This window comes from Nycticebus coucang, chromosome 22 (assembly GCF_027406575.1).
Source record: "Nycticebus coucang isolate mNycCou1 chromosome 22, mNycCou1.pri, whole genome shotgun sequence".
NCBI classification, from domain to species: domain Eukaryota; kingdom Metazoa; phylum Chordata; class Mammalia; order Primates; family Lorisidae; genus Nycticebus; species Nycticebus coucang.
The window spans coordinates 10,866,148-10,884,173 of NC_069801.1; the positions used below are offsets into that span (position 1 = coordinate 10,866,148).

The window sequence follows — 18,026 nt, forward strand, 5'->3', positions numbered from 1 at the left end:
CCCTCCTCCTTTTTCTGGACCATTCTTTGAGCTTTTTTTCATTAAAACTAGTCAAAGTCCATGTGAGAAGTCTTAAGTGTGTACATCTGCTCACATGTGTAATTTTTCAGTGCAATAGTTTATTAGTCCTAAATATATATTTAGTGACAAGCTCGGCTAATCTCTCATCTAATTATACTCATTAACATTTAAATGTATAATCATTAATATATCTGGGCATGATGGTCTAAATATTTTATAGAGGTCTTAATTACAGTAGATTTCTAGTCTTGCTATAAAACTCTTACACCCTTCCAATTAAGGGGATGGCAACAGGTAGCTTGAGGGAGCTGGCCAGGAGTTGGTGGTGGCTGAGGTCGCCCATTTCTGGTTACGCCTTAGAGGAAGCAACCGTCAGCTGGACAAGACGGGAAAATGTGATTTCTATGATTTCTTGGTGTCAGCTCTTGTCAGCTCCAGTCACAGGGTCCCCAGAAGAGGGGAAGATCAAAGACAGGATCACAAAAGTAAAAAAATAATAATTATTGTTGCTGGAGGATTTAGGAAGTAATAAAAAAAACACTCCTTTCTTCTCCGACCTAATTAGGAAGCAATTGTGAGAATTTCACACAAGTCAGACATGTGAATTTCGAGACTTGAAAGGGAAGCTGAGAGTGTGACTTGGGTCCTGTGCCGTGGTGGCTCATTGACACTTAATGCCAGAAGTAGAGGGGCCTATCTGCCTAGATGGGCTCTGGCCTGGGGGAGGCAGCTGCAGCCCCCCAGCAGTCGACCCCCGCCCATGGTGATAGCTGTCTTCACACCTTTGAAATTTCTATAGATTAGGAAACTTATCTTTAGATATCTTTTCAGCCTATGGAATTGGAGAGGTCTTATTGTACCCATTCTATAGAGTTGAACACTGAGGCTCTAGGTTTCTGAAGGCCACATGGCAGATGGTAGGCTGAACAGAACTCAAATCTTTAATATCCTGCCATAACATTCCTTCCACTTGGACCAAGACTCATGTTATCCCAGCAGCCATCCTGGGTCCCTGAGGGAACCCTGTTAGTCCACCTCCACGCCCACTTCCAGGGAGAACTAGGGCTGGGGCCTGCAGGGAAGCATCAGACCTCGTGAGATGGGACCACCAAGCACCAGCTCTCCCAGCTGTAGCCCCCTGCTGTACCCAAGGCCAACATCCACCATGTGGCACTGGGCACCACCCACCTGGGTGACCCAGACCCTGTCTCTACCTCTTACCAGCTGGATCATCAGCCTAACCTTTCTTTGCCTCAGTTTCCTCATTTGTAAACTGGAGGCAATGTTGGTAATCACCTTATCACATTAACTGCCATGTGAGTCGTATTTAACTTAGGCTAATTTTGAGGCCACAGGCCTCGTGAAACGTATATAACTCACATGTCTCTTGACCTAATGAAACACCATGGCCCCAAGGAAAAATTTTTTTCTAGCGTGGCATTGTGTTATAGCAGGAGTGTCCAACCTCCATGCTGATTTTCTGAGGACTTTTTTAGTTCATCTGTAGTATTAGATACGTAGTGTCACAAAAAAGTATGCACAGACCTTTTTTTTCCTAATCAACTTCCGTTGGTGTTTGTATATTTACAGTACAACCAAAGACAACTCTTATTCTTCCAATGTACAGCAGAAAAGGGTAGACACTCCTGTGTTACAGGATTGCTGGAGGAAACAGTACAAATATACAAAGCAGAGAGCAACCCCTCCCCCAAGGGGGACTCTTCTGGAATTCCGAGACGGCTACCCTTGTCATCATTGGTGCTGGGGAAGCCCACTGACCTTCCTGTGCCGAGTACTGTCTGGCCCCTCCTAGAAGTCTTCCCCCTTAGCTATCGACACTGTCACAGCCCAGACAAGGACCAAGCCCGGAGCTCACAGTCCGTCCCCAGCCCCCCAGTTCATGGTAAGGACAGCTGCCCAGCTGGCCCCACCTGAAGCTTGCCCACCTCACTCCCCCATCCTGGGGGTGTCCCTTGATATCACAAGGCCAGCAGCCCCATCCCAGATGACATGAGCCAAGAGTCACTGCCTTCCCCACACACACCAGCGCTGCTGTGAAGTAAGTATGGTTTGCAAAGCTTTTTATTAAAGTCTCACATAATACAGAAAGGTGCAAACCTTGTTGATATCTTGGTGAATCATCCCAAACTTGAACACACCTGTGTGAGTGGCAGCTGGATCAGGCAGTGGGACATCATTAGCTTCCTAGACCCTCCCTCTCCCCAGTCCAGGGCCACCTTCCTATCACTCTCCCGGTGCCGACTTCCACCCCTGGTGGATGCTGCCCGCCCTGCACACTCTGCACAGCCCCGCCATGCTCACCTACTTCACCATTCTGTCCACCACGTCTTATGGGACCATAACTTGCTCATTCTCACTGGACTCTTTGCAGGGGTCCTCAAACTTTTTAAACAGGGGGCCAGTTCACTGTCCCTCAGACTGTTGGAGGGCCAGATTATAGTTTAAAAAAAAAACTATGAACAAATTCCTATGCACACTGCACATATCTTATTTTGAACTAAAACAAAATGGGAACAAATAAAATCACACCGCCGCATGTGGCCCACGGGCCATAGTTTGAGGACCCCTGGCAAAGGGACACAGTGGGTGCAGCCATTCTCCTGGTGAAGGGCACCTGGGGAGTTTCCAACAGTGGTGCCACGGTGAGTTCTGCAGGCAAACACGGGGGCGTGCTCACTGGACACGTGCCTAGGGGGAGTGTCTTATTGTCCCTCTGTCACAGATGGCACCGAGGCTGGCATGCTGTGGCTTGCTCAGGTGCCACAGCTGAGAGGGACAGAGCTGGATTTGGGCCCAGCTGGTCTGGCCCGAGGTTCCCCTGCTCTCTGCCGGGCTGCCACCTGCATCCACCTTAAATAGCCCCGCAGGTCTCAAGGTGGAAGAGGGGCGGGCAGGGGTGTCAAGATCAGTCTCCAAACCACAGTGTGCCCTCATGGACAGTCAAGGACACCAAAGCCCAGAGAAGGTGCTTGAGTTCCCAAGGCCACAGGGCATGATGGCTGTCACCCTGATACCCTGCTGTCTGTCCACCCCCCGTGCCTTGCCACTTCCGTCTCCTCTTCCTCCGCCGCTTAGGACAGAGCCTGAGCCATCACCTTGGCCGAGAAAGGGCCTCACCCACCAACATGAGGCTCTGAAAACAGTCTTCATTGTGTGAGTGTGGGGCCTGTGCCTGATGTTGCATTTCCAGAACTCTCCATGCCTCCCCCCACCCGAGGGAACGTCCGTGTTCCGAGCCCATGCCCTGCCACTATTTATGGTGGTGATTAGGACGAAGGAGGACTTTTCCTGGACTCCCCTTCAGAGGCTGGAAAACAATCAGCAGCCCCTCCCATTTCCCTCCTGCTGGTCCTGCCCCCTCCTACAGGAGAAGCAGGAAGCCCAGCCTGGGTCCCTGGGCCCCCCACCCTCCTGGCTCACAGGTGAGCTCCGAGCTCTTCCCAAGCGGGCTGCCCCACACACAGTTGCCAGACTGTGGAGGGCCCTGGTGCCCTGCAGCCCCTCTGGTCACACTCTGTTAATCCCCAGGCTTCCGATCCCTTCTGGAGCCTGGCTGGCCCTTCCCCACTTCCCCTTTTGTGAGCCCTGACCCCAGGCAGCCAGGCAAGGAGGCCTTGTGGCACCCCCCAGAAGCCATCAAGGGCTCTGGTAGCCTCTGCTCAGACTCCCTGCTGGGGTGCCATTCCTTCTCAGGACTGCCCAGTCCACTCTGAGCCAGCACTGACCACTAGGCAGTCACTCTGCGTGGTTGACCAAGCCTTGCTGCGAAGAGCTGTAGTGCTCATTTAATGCTCACAGCCATACAATGAGATAGAAAGTATTATTCCCATTTTATACATGAGGGGAAAGGCACAGAGAGGTTAAGGAACTTCCCCCAGGTCACACAGCTAATGCATGGCAGAGCCAGGCTGCAAGCCCCGTTCTCTGTCTTTCAAGCCTGGCCCCTCAGCCATAGAGGGGCCCAGATCGCTCCTGTCCCATCTTCCATAGACCCACTCAGATCAGTGCTCAGCACCCAGCTGAGGCCACAGACATGGTTGGACTTTGCAATTAATTTCAAGTATTAAAACATCAGGTAACATTTAAGTAAAAATAATGATCATCTGGGATTTGGAATTCTCTTGAAAATTTGGGAGATGTAGCACAATGGGGTCCCATTCAGTCATGGAACAGCTACCCCCTGTAGGTGAGGCAGATGATCAAGGTCCCCACACACCCACCTCTCTGACTGATGGTCTGTGGTGGCCCCGGGCACAGCTGCAGCTTCAGGCTGGATATGGTGGTCCCAGGTGCCTGAGCTGGGGGACCAGGGAAAGGCAGCTTAGATATTTGGAAATTGTGAGCACGGAGCCTCCTGCGCCCCACTCAAGTCCCCGACTCTTGTGTTCACCATTTCTTTTACCTGCCATGTGTTGGGCCAAGTGCCAACCCCTAGAAATAATGTCAGATGCAGCCCAGACCCTGACTTCAAAAAGATTCCAGGTTATCTGGGAGGCAGTAGGTCCTGAGCTCTGGGTCTGGTTTCCAGGCTGCTGGTGCAGAGTCCTTCGGGGCTGGGCCATGGACACCCCTGGCACCCCTGACATGAGCTGTGAGCTTGGAAGTGCAGGAGACAGTGCGTTGAATTCTTGGGGTGGGGGACACGGTACAGCCTCCAGGGCAGAGGAGGAGATGCTTAACTAGCCAAATCCCACCATAAACACAGAATGCTTAGTGTTAGGTGGTGGCCAGTTCAAAGGAGCAAAAGAAAACAGGGAGGTGCCTGGGGAAGACTGCTGAGAAAGTAATGTTTCAGAGAAGAAGAGGGTAGGTGGGGGGAGGAAGAACATTCTGGGCAGAGGGAACAGCCAGTGCAGAGGCCCTGAGGAAGGAGGGTATCCGCATGAAAGCAAGGAGGCCAGGGTGGTCAGCCCAGAATATGGCAGGGGTGGATGAGGTCAGGTGGGGTGAGGGTGGGAGACAGATCGCAGGAGCCCTTGTGGACCATCAGGGGACTTTGTGCTCCCCTGGGGTGCATTGGAAACTGTGGGAGAGAAGAAAGAAGCATTATGATCTGGCTTCCCTGTTGAGGGGACCACTGCACTGCTGCGCTGATGTAGACTGGAGGTTTGGGAGGCCAGATCCTGGTGCCACAGCAAAGGTAGAGCTGGTATGGCTTGAGTGTGGTGCACGCAGGAAGGAAGGTCAAGGAAGATTCCAGAGATTAGCACCAGACCAGCTGGGAGGCTGAGGCCCCTATGAACTGAGTTTAAGGGCCTTGAGAGCAAGTTGTTGGGGAGACTGGTTGAGGACATACTCTCGGATGTGTTAAGTTCAAGGTGCCATTAAATGCCTAAGAGGAGTTGCAGATGCTCTTGGCTCTTGAATCTGGGGTGAGGTCCAGTTGGAGCTGGCCAGATGGGGGACATCAGCCTCTGGTTGGACTGAAGCCTCCAGTGCTTTGAGGTCATAAGTGAACAGAGCCCAAGACAGAGATGAGAAGAAACTAGGGGTGTGGGCCCTGGAGGCAAAGTGTCCCCTGTCAGTGATGAAAGACATCACAGGGAGAGGGTGGGGTTCACAGGTCGGAGGTTGTCAGAGAAGACCAGTGTGGAGAGGTCAGAATGGGTCCCAGAGAGGACGGGAGGTGTGATAGTAACAGTGACGTGGACAATCCTTTCAAGCATTTTTGCTCCAAAAGGAAGAAAAGAAAGGAGATAAGAGCCTGAAAGGAAAATGAGGTCAAATGAGTGTTTTCTGTTAAAGACATGAGAACTGCATGGTATGTGATGCTTGGGAGAAGTCAGTGGCAGGCACCTGCCAAGTGCAAGGGGCTCTTGTAACAAAGGGGAGGCCTCAGTTTCTAGGTAAAGGGAAGGCACAGTGGTGGCCGCATGGGAGAACTAGTCCCTGTACTTCTGGACCCAGGGTCTCCCTTCTTTTGGAAGCACAGTGTCTAGGGTCTGTCCTCAGCCCTGAGCACCTTAAACTTTTACCAGTGTCCTGCATCAATGGAAACTTTAGTCCACTTGAGGTTTTAAATGTCCTGCTCAGGACAGGGCGGAAGCAAAGAAAAGCGGATGTGGACACAGTTCCTAGAGCCCAGGGCGGCTTGGCAAGAACTTCTCCCACACTGTGGCTGGCTCCACAGACACCAAAGCCGATACTTGCGGTCCTATCTGAAGGCACAAGGGAAATTAGCAGGGCCTGTCCCTCCCAGGGAGGACAAGAGGAGACAGGCAAAGAAGAAACATTTTCCGCCCTTGTGGCACATGTGCCCGCCATCCACAGGCTGTCCACCTCGTTTGGTCATTCATTTGAGAGTTAGTCTGATTTCCTGAGCACTTCTGATGTGTTGACACTGCTGGGGACACAGTAGTGACCAATACTGTCCAGGTCCCTGCCCTCCAGGAGTTCATAGTGCTAGTCGTGGGTAGACATAAAAATAAGTAGTAAAACCTAGTAATTCTTCACTTTGGACCCAAGAGAGGGAAATAAAGTCTGCTCCCTCACTTTTAAACATGCTGGTTGGAGTTTATTTGCTACCATGTCACTGGCATGAATGGCCTGCTTTTCTACAAGTAAATTGTTTTTCACTCTTTCATTAAGCAGAGATATCGTTCGTTCTATGGCAGGCGGTCCTCAAACTTTTTAAACAGGGGGCCGATTCACTGTCCGTCAGACCATTGGAGGGTCGGACTATTGTTTAAAAAAAAAAAAATGAACAAATTCCTATGCACACTGCACATATCTTATTTTGAAGTAAAAAACAAAACGGGAACAAATGCAATTCACACCGCTTCATGTGGCCCGCGGGCCGCAGTTTGAGGACGCCTGTTCTGTGGAGTACTCTGGTAATCGGCACCAATCCTGATCAGTCACAGTTAACATCTGGCTGCCTCACTGTCTCAGCAGAATTGACAGATGTGCCATGTTGCCTTCCCCTACTGTGGCAGACATCCCTAATCAACCCAGGTTCCCAGAGAATGTGGGTTGATTAGTCATGTCTGCCACAGCCATGAGACTGGAAGAAAAGAACCTCTTCCAGATACTTGCCTTTTCAGCCATAGCCAAACAACAGGTTAGAAAGGTCATGCTAACTAGCATTCTGGGGTACACTTGGAAAAAGGATCTATGGGGCATCTGGAAAGATCATGGGCCTGAGAATGAAAGTCCTGGGGTCAAGTTCCAGGTCTGCCACTCAGCTATGTGAGTTATCAACACACTTCACCTCACAGTGGGAAGGAAAAGAAAGTGAAGGTTGTGAGGAGCAGAGATGCCCAGGACTGGCTCAAGGTACAGTTTTCTGTACAGCTACTACTTTTGTGGCTTCTGCCACTTGTCCAGCTCCTTAGGTTGGCTTTTCTCTTACCTGAGCACCACCTGAGGAGGCAAGAGGCTGATTAACCTCTTAGAGGAGGTTAAACTCGTAATAGCTTCTGAATTCAGCCTTACTCATCTTTCAAACAGGAAAAGCCAAAATGAAGTGGTGTGTACCAGTCCCGAGACCATAAATCTGTGGCCTTGAACTTGATGCCCTTTGTCTCGCCCTCCCTTCTTTCTGCCCAGGGGCTATTTTCTCAGAATCCAGCCTATTGATCAAGATAGCCTATTTTTCCTCAGGCTTCCTAGGGGCTGAGGTCGGGCCTGGGAGCCCTAGGGAGGGGGGGCAGACAGGAAGACAAGCTGACGCTTACTGAGCACCTGCTGATTCAGCCCAGCTCTGAACTGGGTCATGATACACAGGGCCTTGTGAGGTGGAGATTATTGGGGGTGGGGGGGGCTGGACAGTTCAGGAAAGGGAAGCTCAGAGACGGTGCAAGGGATGTCTCAGGCCTTCAGCTAATCAGGGGCAACAGCAGGACTGGAATGAGGGACTCCCTGACTCTGCATCTGTGTCTTTCTGAGGTTCCCTTCTCCCCAAATGCTCAAAGCCCACCCTCACCATTCACTCAGGACAAGACAGCTGGGGCAGAATTACCATCCAGGTAACCCTGTGGACCTGTGCATTCCACATCCTGGGACTCAAACTTGTATTCAAAATATTTGGCAAAAAATGTAGATAGTTGCATCTGAACGTGCTCAAGACTTCTCTCGTGATTATTTCCTAAAAACCATACACTATAACATCTCTTTACTTGGTTTCTTTTTTTTTTTTTTTTTTTTTGTAGAGACAGAGTCTCACTTTATGGCCCTCGGTAGAGTGCCGTGGCCTCACACAGCTCACAGCAACCTCCAACTCCTGGGCTTAAGCCATTCTCTTGCCTCAGCCTCCCGAGTAGCTGGGACTACAGGCGCCCGCCACAATGCCTGGCTATTTTTTTTTTGGTTGCAGTTTGGCTGGGGCTGGGTTGGAACCCGCCATCCTCGGTACATGGGGCCGGCACCTTACTGACTGAGCCACAAGCGCCTTTACTTGGTTTCTTATTCAAACTACTCAGGAGGATGTGTGTACGTCATATGCAAATACAGGGCCTTTTTATTACAGAGATTTGAACTTCTGTTGATTTTGGTATCCAAGGGGGTCCTGGAACCAACCTCCCACAATACCAAGGGACTACTATACTCTCAGTTCGTTCCCATTCTACAGATGAGGAAACTGAGACTTAATTAAGCTTGGGCAGAATCCTAAGCCAGTGCTTCTAATCCACCTGTGTTGGCCTGAGCGTCAGGAAACCTGGGTTGACTGGCTGTGTGACATCAGCCATTCTCTTCTCTGGGCCTCTGTTTCCCCATCTGCAGAGGGCAGTTGACCTGGAAGAACTCAAACAGCTTTGCATTTTGGTGGTTATTTGTTCAGAAATTCAAATCCTACAGATTGGTTTGCCAGGTCCTTCTGGCCCGACCTCCACACCCTTGCCTGCCCACCCTTCATTCTCCCAGAATCTGTAGATCCCGAAGGTTCTTCAGGTCAGAAGCGTTGAATGGAAAAGAAAGGGGGCCCCCTGCTGGCAGCGGCTGAGACTGCCGTACATGGCTGGTTCCCCCTGACTGCTGGTCACCTCCCTCCCCACCTTGGAGCCCACATTTGCCAGGTGTCCCACCCAGACTGGACATCTTTATAAAAGCTCCTGGCCTTGGAACATCCAGGACTGGGCCCACAGGCTTCTAAGCTCAGACTGGCAGGAAACCTGTGTGTGTGGAATGAGACTGTGTCAACAGAGGGAGGTGGCTGGGGGAAGGATCCTTGAGAGCTGCTTACTTGCACATCCATACACAGAGCCGTAGTGAGTGCACACCGGAGTGTTGAGCCACCTTTAATGGAAACCTCAGCAGGGCCTCTTGAGAAAGTAAGAAACAGCCTCTCAAAGCAGGAACATCAGTGCGAGGATTCAGGTCATCCGCTGGCTTGGTGGCCTGACGCAGTGGGTCACAGTTTACAGTGATGTGAGGTCACAGGTGGGTTCCTAAAGGAGTATGAGAGGGTCATGTTCAGACATCCTGGACTTCAGGCCAGGTGCCACTACATCAGCTGTGTATCGGGCCTCAGTTTCCTGCGTGAAGCAGAGTCAGCCCCACCCATGGCACAAGGTCCTTCTGAGCAGACAGGCCCAAGTATGTGGTCACCAGCTATGCCGTGGGGGGTGGTTTGGGGTTGGCGATTTTGGAGATAGCAGGGCAAGGGGGCTGGGTGGGCCCTGCCACTTGCTACTTGACCAAGTTCCTTCATCTCCCTGGGTACCTGCATCTTTGTCTAAAATGTGGGGTGATTTTATAAGGTTGTTTTGAGAATTGAGTGACCAAAAACCCATGAGGGGCAGAGACCAGCGCCTGGCACGTCCTAAGTGTCACTATGTAGGAATTGTTTTAATGTCTGGGAAGCTGAGGCTCAGAGAGGTTAAGTGAGTGGTGTGCCCACGGGCTCAGAGCTTCACACCCAGGTGGGTGGCCAGAGTGTGGGCATGAGGGCCAGGGACATGGACATGTTCATGGGGGGTCTACAGATGACCTAGCACCCCTTCACGTGGGCCGCTGAGCAGTCAAGGTGAGGTCTCCCAGGACCTCAAAAACTGGAAGCCCACACCCAGCTAGAACCGAGGACCCTCCCTATGCTGGGATGCTGGGGGAAAACTGCCCCTTGTGCTCACAATTTCCCTTTAAAATCCCTTACTCTCTAGGGCCACAGGCCCCAGAAGCCAAAAAGCCGAGAATTAACCTGACCTTTCTGTGTGCGCGTCAGCTGTGGCCATTCTTCACCTCCGAATTGGAAGTGAGGATCTGGTTTGCCTAGGGGAGCAAAGTTCTAACTTTAGAGACCTATCTTCTCTCTTTGGTCCCCACCCACCAAAAATTGGACTTAGAGGGGTCAAGTGCAGGGCTGACACTGTTCCGCTGCATCCCGCATGTGGGGTGGGGCACCCTAAGCTGGGGAAGGAAGAATAGTCCACTGTGGAAGCCTGAGAGGGGTGACATTCTCAGAAAAGTATCGTTTGTCCTGAGCTGCACCGGGCCCCTAGTAATGGCCCTGTGTCACATATGCAAGTGGTCACCTCTGAGTTGGAAAACTAAGTCTGTTAGTTTTCCCCCCGCACATCCTTCCTCCCACCTTTGGGTCCCCCACACTCCCAGGAGCTCATTTCATGATCGTGCAGGGCCCACCTAGGGTGACGTCGCTCGTTGTCGTCACCGTGGCAGTGGTTCCGGTGGTCTGGCTACTGGCAGGGCACCCGCCTGGGTGAAGCCGGATACCGGGGAGGGCTAACAGAGTGCTGGAGAGCTGCGGACCAAGCCGGAGCCCGGTCCCTGAGAGGCACAGGCCGGCAGCTCATCTCCCATCAGGAGCTTTTGGAGAATGTCAGAAACAGGTTTGGAAGGAAGGACAAGAGCAGAGTGATGAGGGAGAAGAAAAGGAAGGGGGACTTCACGGTGTCATTTTCATAGCTACGAGTGTATAGATTTTCAGTTGTTTCTTGGGTGTCCGTCATGCCAACCTCCTTGTTTGCACAGATTTTCACCTCCAGCCGTGTACAAACTGCACATCTCTCTGCCTGCACGATGGGTCCAAAGACGCCATGTTGCCATTTTTAGTTGCTCTGTACTGAGTGTTCTTTGCCAGAGATTCAGCTTTCATGTTTTCTTGGTCCCTGACATGGCAGGGCCAGAGTTAGACAGAGCAAAGATCTTCTTGGCACATTCACAGGAGGGAAGCGTGGAGCAAGGCCTCCGGCAGTGGGGCGACCGCTCACAGCCTGCCCTGACATGTCAGCTGGGATTGAGTGTGTTGGGCTGCCTGTCACGGGAGACCCCCACAAGCGTTGGGCTTTGGTTTTCTCCTGTTATAAGGAATCCTGGCTGAGTGGTGCCGTCAGAGATCCAAGCCTCCTGGTTTTGTTTTTTTTTTCCTGCTTTTCCATTAATTCTATCCTTGTGCTCCCAAGATGTCTGTGTACATCTTAGGGGCCAGAAGTGTGATATGCATACCCTTCCAGCCACAGCACAACTTGGGAAATTGAATGTTTTAGCTGGACACATTGCCCTGTCCAAACAAAATTGGAGTTATCTTGGTAAAGAGGAAGCTGGATGGATACAAGCATCAACTATCTGGGTGTGAAGGTGTGTCCTGTAATAGATGGTCAGCCGCCCACAGGCAGGGACCATATCTGGCTCACCCCTGTTCTCACGGCAGCAAACATGGAGCCTGGCACACAGTAGGTGCTTAACTAAGCAGTTTGCTGGGGAGCTCTACATCTCCTCTTAGAAACTACTAATTTTGGCTTGGCGCCTATGCTCAGTGGTTAGGGCACTGGCCACATGCACCGGGCTGTGGGTTCGAACCCGGTCTGGGCCTACTAAACAACAATGACAACAACAACAACAAAATATCCAGGCATTGTGGCGGGCGCCTGTAGTCCTACCTACTTGGGAGGCTGAGGCAAGAGAATCGCTTAAGCCCAAGAGTTTGAGGTTACTGTGAGCTGTGATGCCAGGGCACTGTACCAAGGACGAAATAGTAAGACTCTTGTCTCAAAAAAAAAAAAGAAAAAAACAAACTAATCTGAAGGCACAGGTCAGAAGGTCACAGTCCCCCTGCAGCACACACAGAGACGCCCCTCGGCCCGCTGGGCAGATGATGTGAGGGTAGATCAGCAAGAAGTTGCACCATCACCCCCCTCAAAGGCCATTTGACAGAAATCAGAAAACTCCCAGGACCGTCCCATTTGGGGGTTGAAGTGGTGTCCCTCCCCGTCTCCACTTGCCAAGAGCAAAGTCTGGACTTTGCCTTGACCCCACCTGGAAAGGCAGGCATCAAGTCAGAGCCCAACAGGGTTTAATTTCCACCCAGAGGGCAGAGGCATAACCCCTGGGTAGGGGGAGCCATGCAACCTGTTGGCACCAGCTTCTCCCCACTGGGGCAGGAGGGCCATCGGAGGCTCCCAGGAAGCCACCATGGTAACATCAGTAACATCTCTGGGATCAGCACCCCGCCTTTGGCCACTCCCCAAGCTCAAGCACTTCCCTGCTGTTGTCAAGCCCCAAAACAGCCTGAGACTGAAAATGGGGTACCAGTTTAACCCCATTGACTGGCTGTGTGGTGTTACTTTCCTCCTCCCTTAGATGGGGTGATAAAAATGCCCACACGCACACCTACCTCACAGGAGTACCGCCAAAGTCCCGTGAGAGTGTGCAGATGGAAATTTCCAATTCATGGGTGACAGCAGGGCCCTGCTCTCCTGGATGGTGCCGTCTGACCTAGTTACATCTTTAGATACTTGGTTTTCTTAAAGTAAGATTCGCTAGGAATGTGGCCACACTAGGTTGGAGATCAGGGCACAAAACCAGGCCAGCTGCGTCTCCCTCCTGCCCACCCCTGAGCCTACATGGTGTACGCTCTGCCTTTTAAAGTTCCGGCCCAGCAGACCTGAAATTCCAGCCCTGGTGACCCCAGTTGCTGCTCTGCTAAGCTGGCTGGGAAGAGGTCAGACCCAGCTGTGGGATCTAAAGGGCCACAAAAATGGAAGCTCCCCTGCATGAGTCTGTTCCCCATGGCTCTGTGCATGGGATGGCATGGCCCCAACTGACTGCCTCCTACCCTGTTAGATCCAGATGAGGAGGATGAAAGGGGCCCTGCAGGACCAGGACATCAGCTTATGTCAGGCACCAGGCCAGGAGCTTAGGGTCCCCAGGCCATGGCTGGTGTCCCCAACTCTTTCACGTACACAGGTTGAGTTTGCAGGCTGCTATATCCATGACAAGCCCTTGCCCGCCCCATATTTCTGCCCTCAGCTTGCCACGGGGCCAGAGGCCTCCAGGTTTGGGGGGCTTCACTATGGAGACAGCATATTGTGAAGTCAGGTGTGTAGGCTTTGGGGTCAGACGTGGCTGTGTGACTTTAGGCAAATGACTTAGCCACTCTGTGCCTTTTCAGGCTAGAAGCTTGTAGATCCAGGGTTACCCAAGGTTACTTCCCCTCAACCCCCTGACCCCCAGCTCCACAAGGAGCGCTCAGGGAAGGATTAGAAACCACTCCTCAGGATTCTCTCTAGGAAGGAGATGGCACTCTGGGGGCCTCTGGGAATGGGAGCAGAGCCCACCCTGCAGGCTGAGCCCTGAGCTTGCACCATTCACTGAGGAGACAGGGCTGGGGGGAGCAGAAGTCACACTGCCTCGCAGGAAGACCCTCAGAGCTGGAGACACTGCATGTTTTGTTGTTTTAACAACTTTATTGAGATATAAGTTGCATACTGTCACTCATACTTTTGGTGTCTATCTTGATGCATATTTTTAATCTAACATTTCTCCGGTGATTAACACTTAGGCTGGGCTGAGTGGTTCTGATGGACTCAGAATGGCCCAGGGGGTTCAATTTGGCCAGGAATCAGGGCCTCCAGCTCCCTGGGCTGTGGGTATCAGGAGCTCACCAGGTTTCAGCTCCTCAACACTGGGGACCCAGTGAGCTCAGGGCTGGGAAGGCATTTAAAGAAGCACTCAATCCCCTGGTTTGTTCAATAAATCTGAGAGGTGAGAATGGGGGTGCTAGACATAGTTGGGCCTGTGTTTGAATCCGGGGAAAGTTACTAAGCAACATGGGAGCTAGAGAGGGATATTCCATCTTTCTGCACAAGCCCTTTCTTCTCTTCTGTTAAAGAGGCAACAGTGGTAATGCCCCTCCCAGCACTTGGGCATCTGGAGGAGATAGTGGAGGTCTCGAACTAACTCACTCTTCTGTCCCCAGCCATGAAAGCTGACCGGAAGCGCTTAAAGGGTGAGAAGACGGACCTGGTGAGCCAGATGCAGCAGCTGTACGCCACACTAGAGAGCCGCGAGGAACAGCTCCGGGACTTCATCCGGAACTATGAGCAGCATCGCAAGGTCAGCGCCCGCCTCCCAGCCCCCTCATCACTCACCTTGTAGGCCCAGTAAGGGGTCTGCCTCTCAAATCTGAATCCTAAAACACAGACAGCGAGGCCTTGCGTATGTCCAGCCAGACCTGGACACCAAGACAAACGTGGCACAGCCCTTGGTTGGGGGGCTCCATGTCTCCTGGGCAGGCAGGCCTGGATAGGACAGTCATCGTATGGCACACAAAACACACAACAATAATGAACACAATTCAGCAGAACACTGCCACACTGCCACACAAACACAGCCGTGGGACTCTGATATGCCAAGGTTATGAAATCTTTTTTTATTTATTTATTATTATTATTTTTTTTTTGTAGAGACAGAGTCTCACTTTATGGCCCTCGGTAGAGTGCCGTGGCATCACACAGCTCACAGCAACCTCCAACTCCTGGGCTTAAGCGATTCTCTTGCCTCAGCCTCCCGAGTAGCTGGGACTACAGGCGCCCGCCACAACGCCCAGCTATTTTTTGGTTGCAGTTCAGCCGGGCCGGGTTTGAACCCGCCACCCTCGGTATATGGGGCCGGCGCCTTACCGACTGAGCCACAGGCGCCGCCCCAAGGTTATGAAATCTTACCAAGTTGTTTGTATGGTGCTACCAGTGTAAGCTCGTGGTGACAAGTTTGCAAACTTAGTTGTATGATGACAGCTCTGATGGTCATTCCAGGAAAAGAATTCCAAAACGGCTTTGAAGGGTGGACTAGGTATGGACTAGGTATGGACCTCTGAGTGCTGGCAGCCCTGGAGGATCAAAGGTTGCCTCGCTTGGCCTGGCCTCCAAGGCTTCATACGGCCTGGCCAGATCCTACCCTTGTAAATTGCAGCCAGCTTCAACTTCCATCAGGTTCCAAACTCCCCAGGAGTAGAAGAGGGTCTCCTGTAAGGTCCTTCCCTGCCTCAGTTGTCAGCAGCAGTGGGGACCTCTACTACACTATCTGTGGGGCTGAGGAAAGTATTTTACATCTCTAGGCCCCAGTCTGTCCCTCTGTGAAACAGGGATAATCGCAGTCTTTGCTTCATGGGTGGTTGTGAGGTTTAAATATTATAATGCATCTAAAAGCCTTAGCACGGTGAGGAACGTCCCATGAGGGTTACTGCTGAGCCGGCTCTTCTGCTGCCAGGGAATGTTACCATGGGGAGTGGGGGCAGGTTTTGAAAGCACCCATGAGGCCTTCTTGCCCAGCCTACAGCCCCTGCTCTCCTCTTGAGCAGTGCAAGGCAATGACTGCAAAGAGACAGACGAAAATGATCCTGAGGGTCCTAGTGGGTCTTCCTCTTAATTCAGGGACATTTATAAGCAGCCTCTTACTCACCAGCCGGTTTTCAGAAACAGCCCTTAACCCCAGTTGCTCAGTTCCGCACAGAGCAGAATCTTCCAGCGTAAGCTCTGCAAGCATGGGGATTTCTGTCTGGTTTGTACCTGCTGGCAGTAGCCACGAATATTGGTTAAATGACCAGTGTCATGTCCAAATAAGGAAAACAAGGAGGGCCAGGGGCTGCTCTCTCACGTGGGCAGTCAGGGAAGACTTCTCGGAGGAGGTTGACATTCGAGCAGGGACCTGAGGGAAGTGGGTTCCCATCCCTGCACTGAATTCTCCAACGTGGACATTCAGGCCTCACAGTATCACCCTGAACTACGTGTGTTATCATCCCTGGTTACAGATGAGGAAACTGAGGCAGAGATGACTGACAGCAGTCATTGCAAATATAGAATTTGGCCCTAAGGTTCTTTCTCTCCCTAGAACCTAAGCCCCAGTTCTGTGACAGCCAGAGAAAGGGCCGGTTGGTTCCTCCCTCAGCTTCCTGGTCTCTGGCCATCTGGAAGTCAGGCCATCAGCAGCAGGGTTGTCAGACAAGGAAGGATGGTGGCCTCTTGACGGTTCCAGGTCTTGGGTTTGCTCTTAAATGAGTAAAGGGGAAGATGGTTGCTGGGCGGGTGGGCAGAGCTGCCCACAGGGCCCCAGCCTCATGGGAAGGACCCCTGCTGTTCTGAGACCCTCCTCTGAGGACCGGCACAGCACCTCTGCCCTTCCCTGGGCAATCACAGGGGGGCCAGCTGGGGAGGGGCTGGGCGAGTGGTGGAGAGCCTGGCTGCATTCTGGACTCGACAGCTGTTCCCCCCATCAGCTGTGGCCTGGACCTCGTGGCAGTGCAGACAGTGGGTTACAGGTGCCTCCTTGCTGCTGTCCCTGTTTCCCTGTGACGCACACAATTTACCAAACAACAAAACAAAGCCCCCAAACTGTTACGGCACCCCACCTTTTGGCAGACTGTGTTAAGCATCTCCCTCCCATGAAGTCATTCAGTCTTTGCAAGTCTTTGACACAAGTAGGAGTCACCCCACCCCATTTTAGATATGGGGAAACCCAGACTCAATGAGGTAGAAAGACTCACCCAAGGCAGCCACAGGCTCGCTCATTCATTCATGGAGAAGTCTTTACTGAGCACCTGCAGTCTTTCTGGGTGTCTGTCTCCCGGCCAGCTCATGGCAGAGCCGGAATTAGGACCCCAACAATTCCCACCACAGGGCCAGAGTTGAAGCCATGTGCTGCGGGCCTTCCTGCTGCTCTTGCCCTCTGGGGCCAGACCCACTGCAGCTATCCCCATGCCGCAAGGAACCCCTGCCTGTCCTAACCCCACCATGCTCTCTCCCCCACCTGCAGGAGAGCGAGGACGCGGTCAAGGCCCTGGCCAAGGAGAAGGACCTGCTGGAGCGCGAGAAGTGGGAGCTGCGGCGCCAAGCCAAGGAGGCCACGGACCACGCCACGGCGCTGCGCTCCCAGCTGGACCTCAAGGACAACCGCATGAAGGAGCTGGAGGCTGAGCTGGCCATGGTGAGACCCTCTTCACCCTGGGGCAGCACAGAGAGGGACACAGGCAGAGGCCTCAGGGCATCCTTGATGCTCGATACGCTTCCCTCCAAGACCACGCAGGCCATGTCAGCCCCCAGAGCCAGAGACAGCCTTCTGTCCACCTGCCCTGGGCCCAGGGACTGTGGGGATGCTGGGAGACCATTCACTCTCCAGCTGCTCTTATAAAACAAAACCTTTTTTGTTTAAAATTTGTATATTTGTTTAGGAAAATATATGGGAGGAAATATACCAAAATAGTAACATTAGTTATCCCGGGTAGCAGGATGACAAGCAACCTTTTATTTGTTTATTTAGGCTATTTTCAAATGTCTCCAGAGCGAAAATATCATCAAGGAAAACAATGTCATTTTTTAACTCTCAGAATACTCCCAGACACTGTTTTCTGAGAAGGTGCACAGCTTATGCAGGGGGCGGGAGGGTGGAGACAGACAGCCAGGTCCTGAGCCCCAGAGGTCCATTCTACTGACTCCTGTGTGACTTTAGGCCCCTCACTGAACCGTTCTAGGCTTTGGTGCCTTGTATTTGTCATTGGGGTGGGAGTGGGTCACAGTCCTCCCCTGGCTTCCCCACAAGGTGGCTGGGTAGAATCAGAGAGCTGGTGGCTTACAAGGGTCTTTGAAACCACCAGGGCTCAATGTAGCGATGGCTGGGAAGACACAGAGGGGACTCTGGAGGGGTGGGAGTGGATCACAAGGCTTCCAGAGGAATTGTCATTCTGAGACGCGGATGCCGAGTAACACTGTGGGTACAGCCATGGGATCTGGGTTCACATCCAGATCATCATTGTCTAG

The 18,026-nt window shown here is 52.2% G+C and overlaps 1 protein-coding gene across 4 annotated transcripts in view; it reads left to right on the forward strand.

Annotated features, from left to right (window-relative positions):
* Nucleotides 1-18,026, forward strand: part of KAZN (kazrin, periplakin interacting protein) — a 1,031,394-nt gene that overhangs the window by 958,932 nt on the left and 54,436 nt on the right. For all 4 annotated transcript variants that reach the window (XM_053575946.1, XM_053575943.1, XM_053575944.1 and 1 more), the window contains 2 exons: nt 14,195-14,331; nt 17,026-17,196. In XM_053575946.1, the coding sequence (XP_053431921.1) occupies nt 14,195-14,331; nt 17,026-17,196 (308 nt within the window). The remainder of the gene's footprint in view (nt 1-14,194; nt 14,332-17,025; nt 17,197-18,026) is intronic.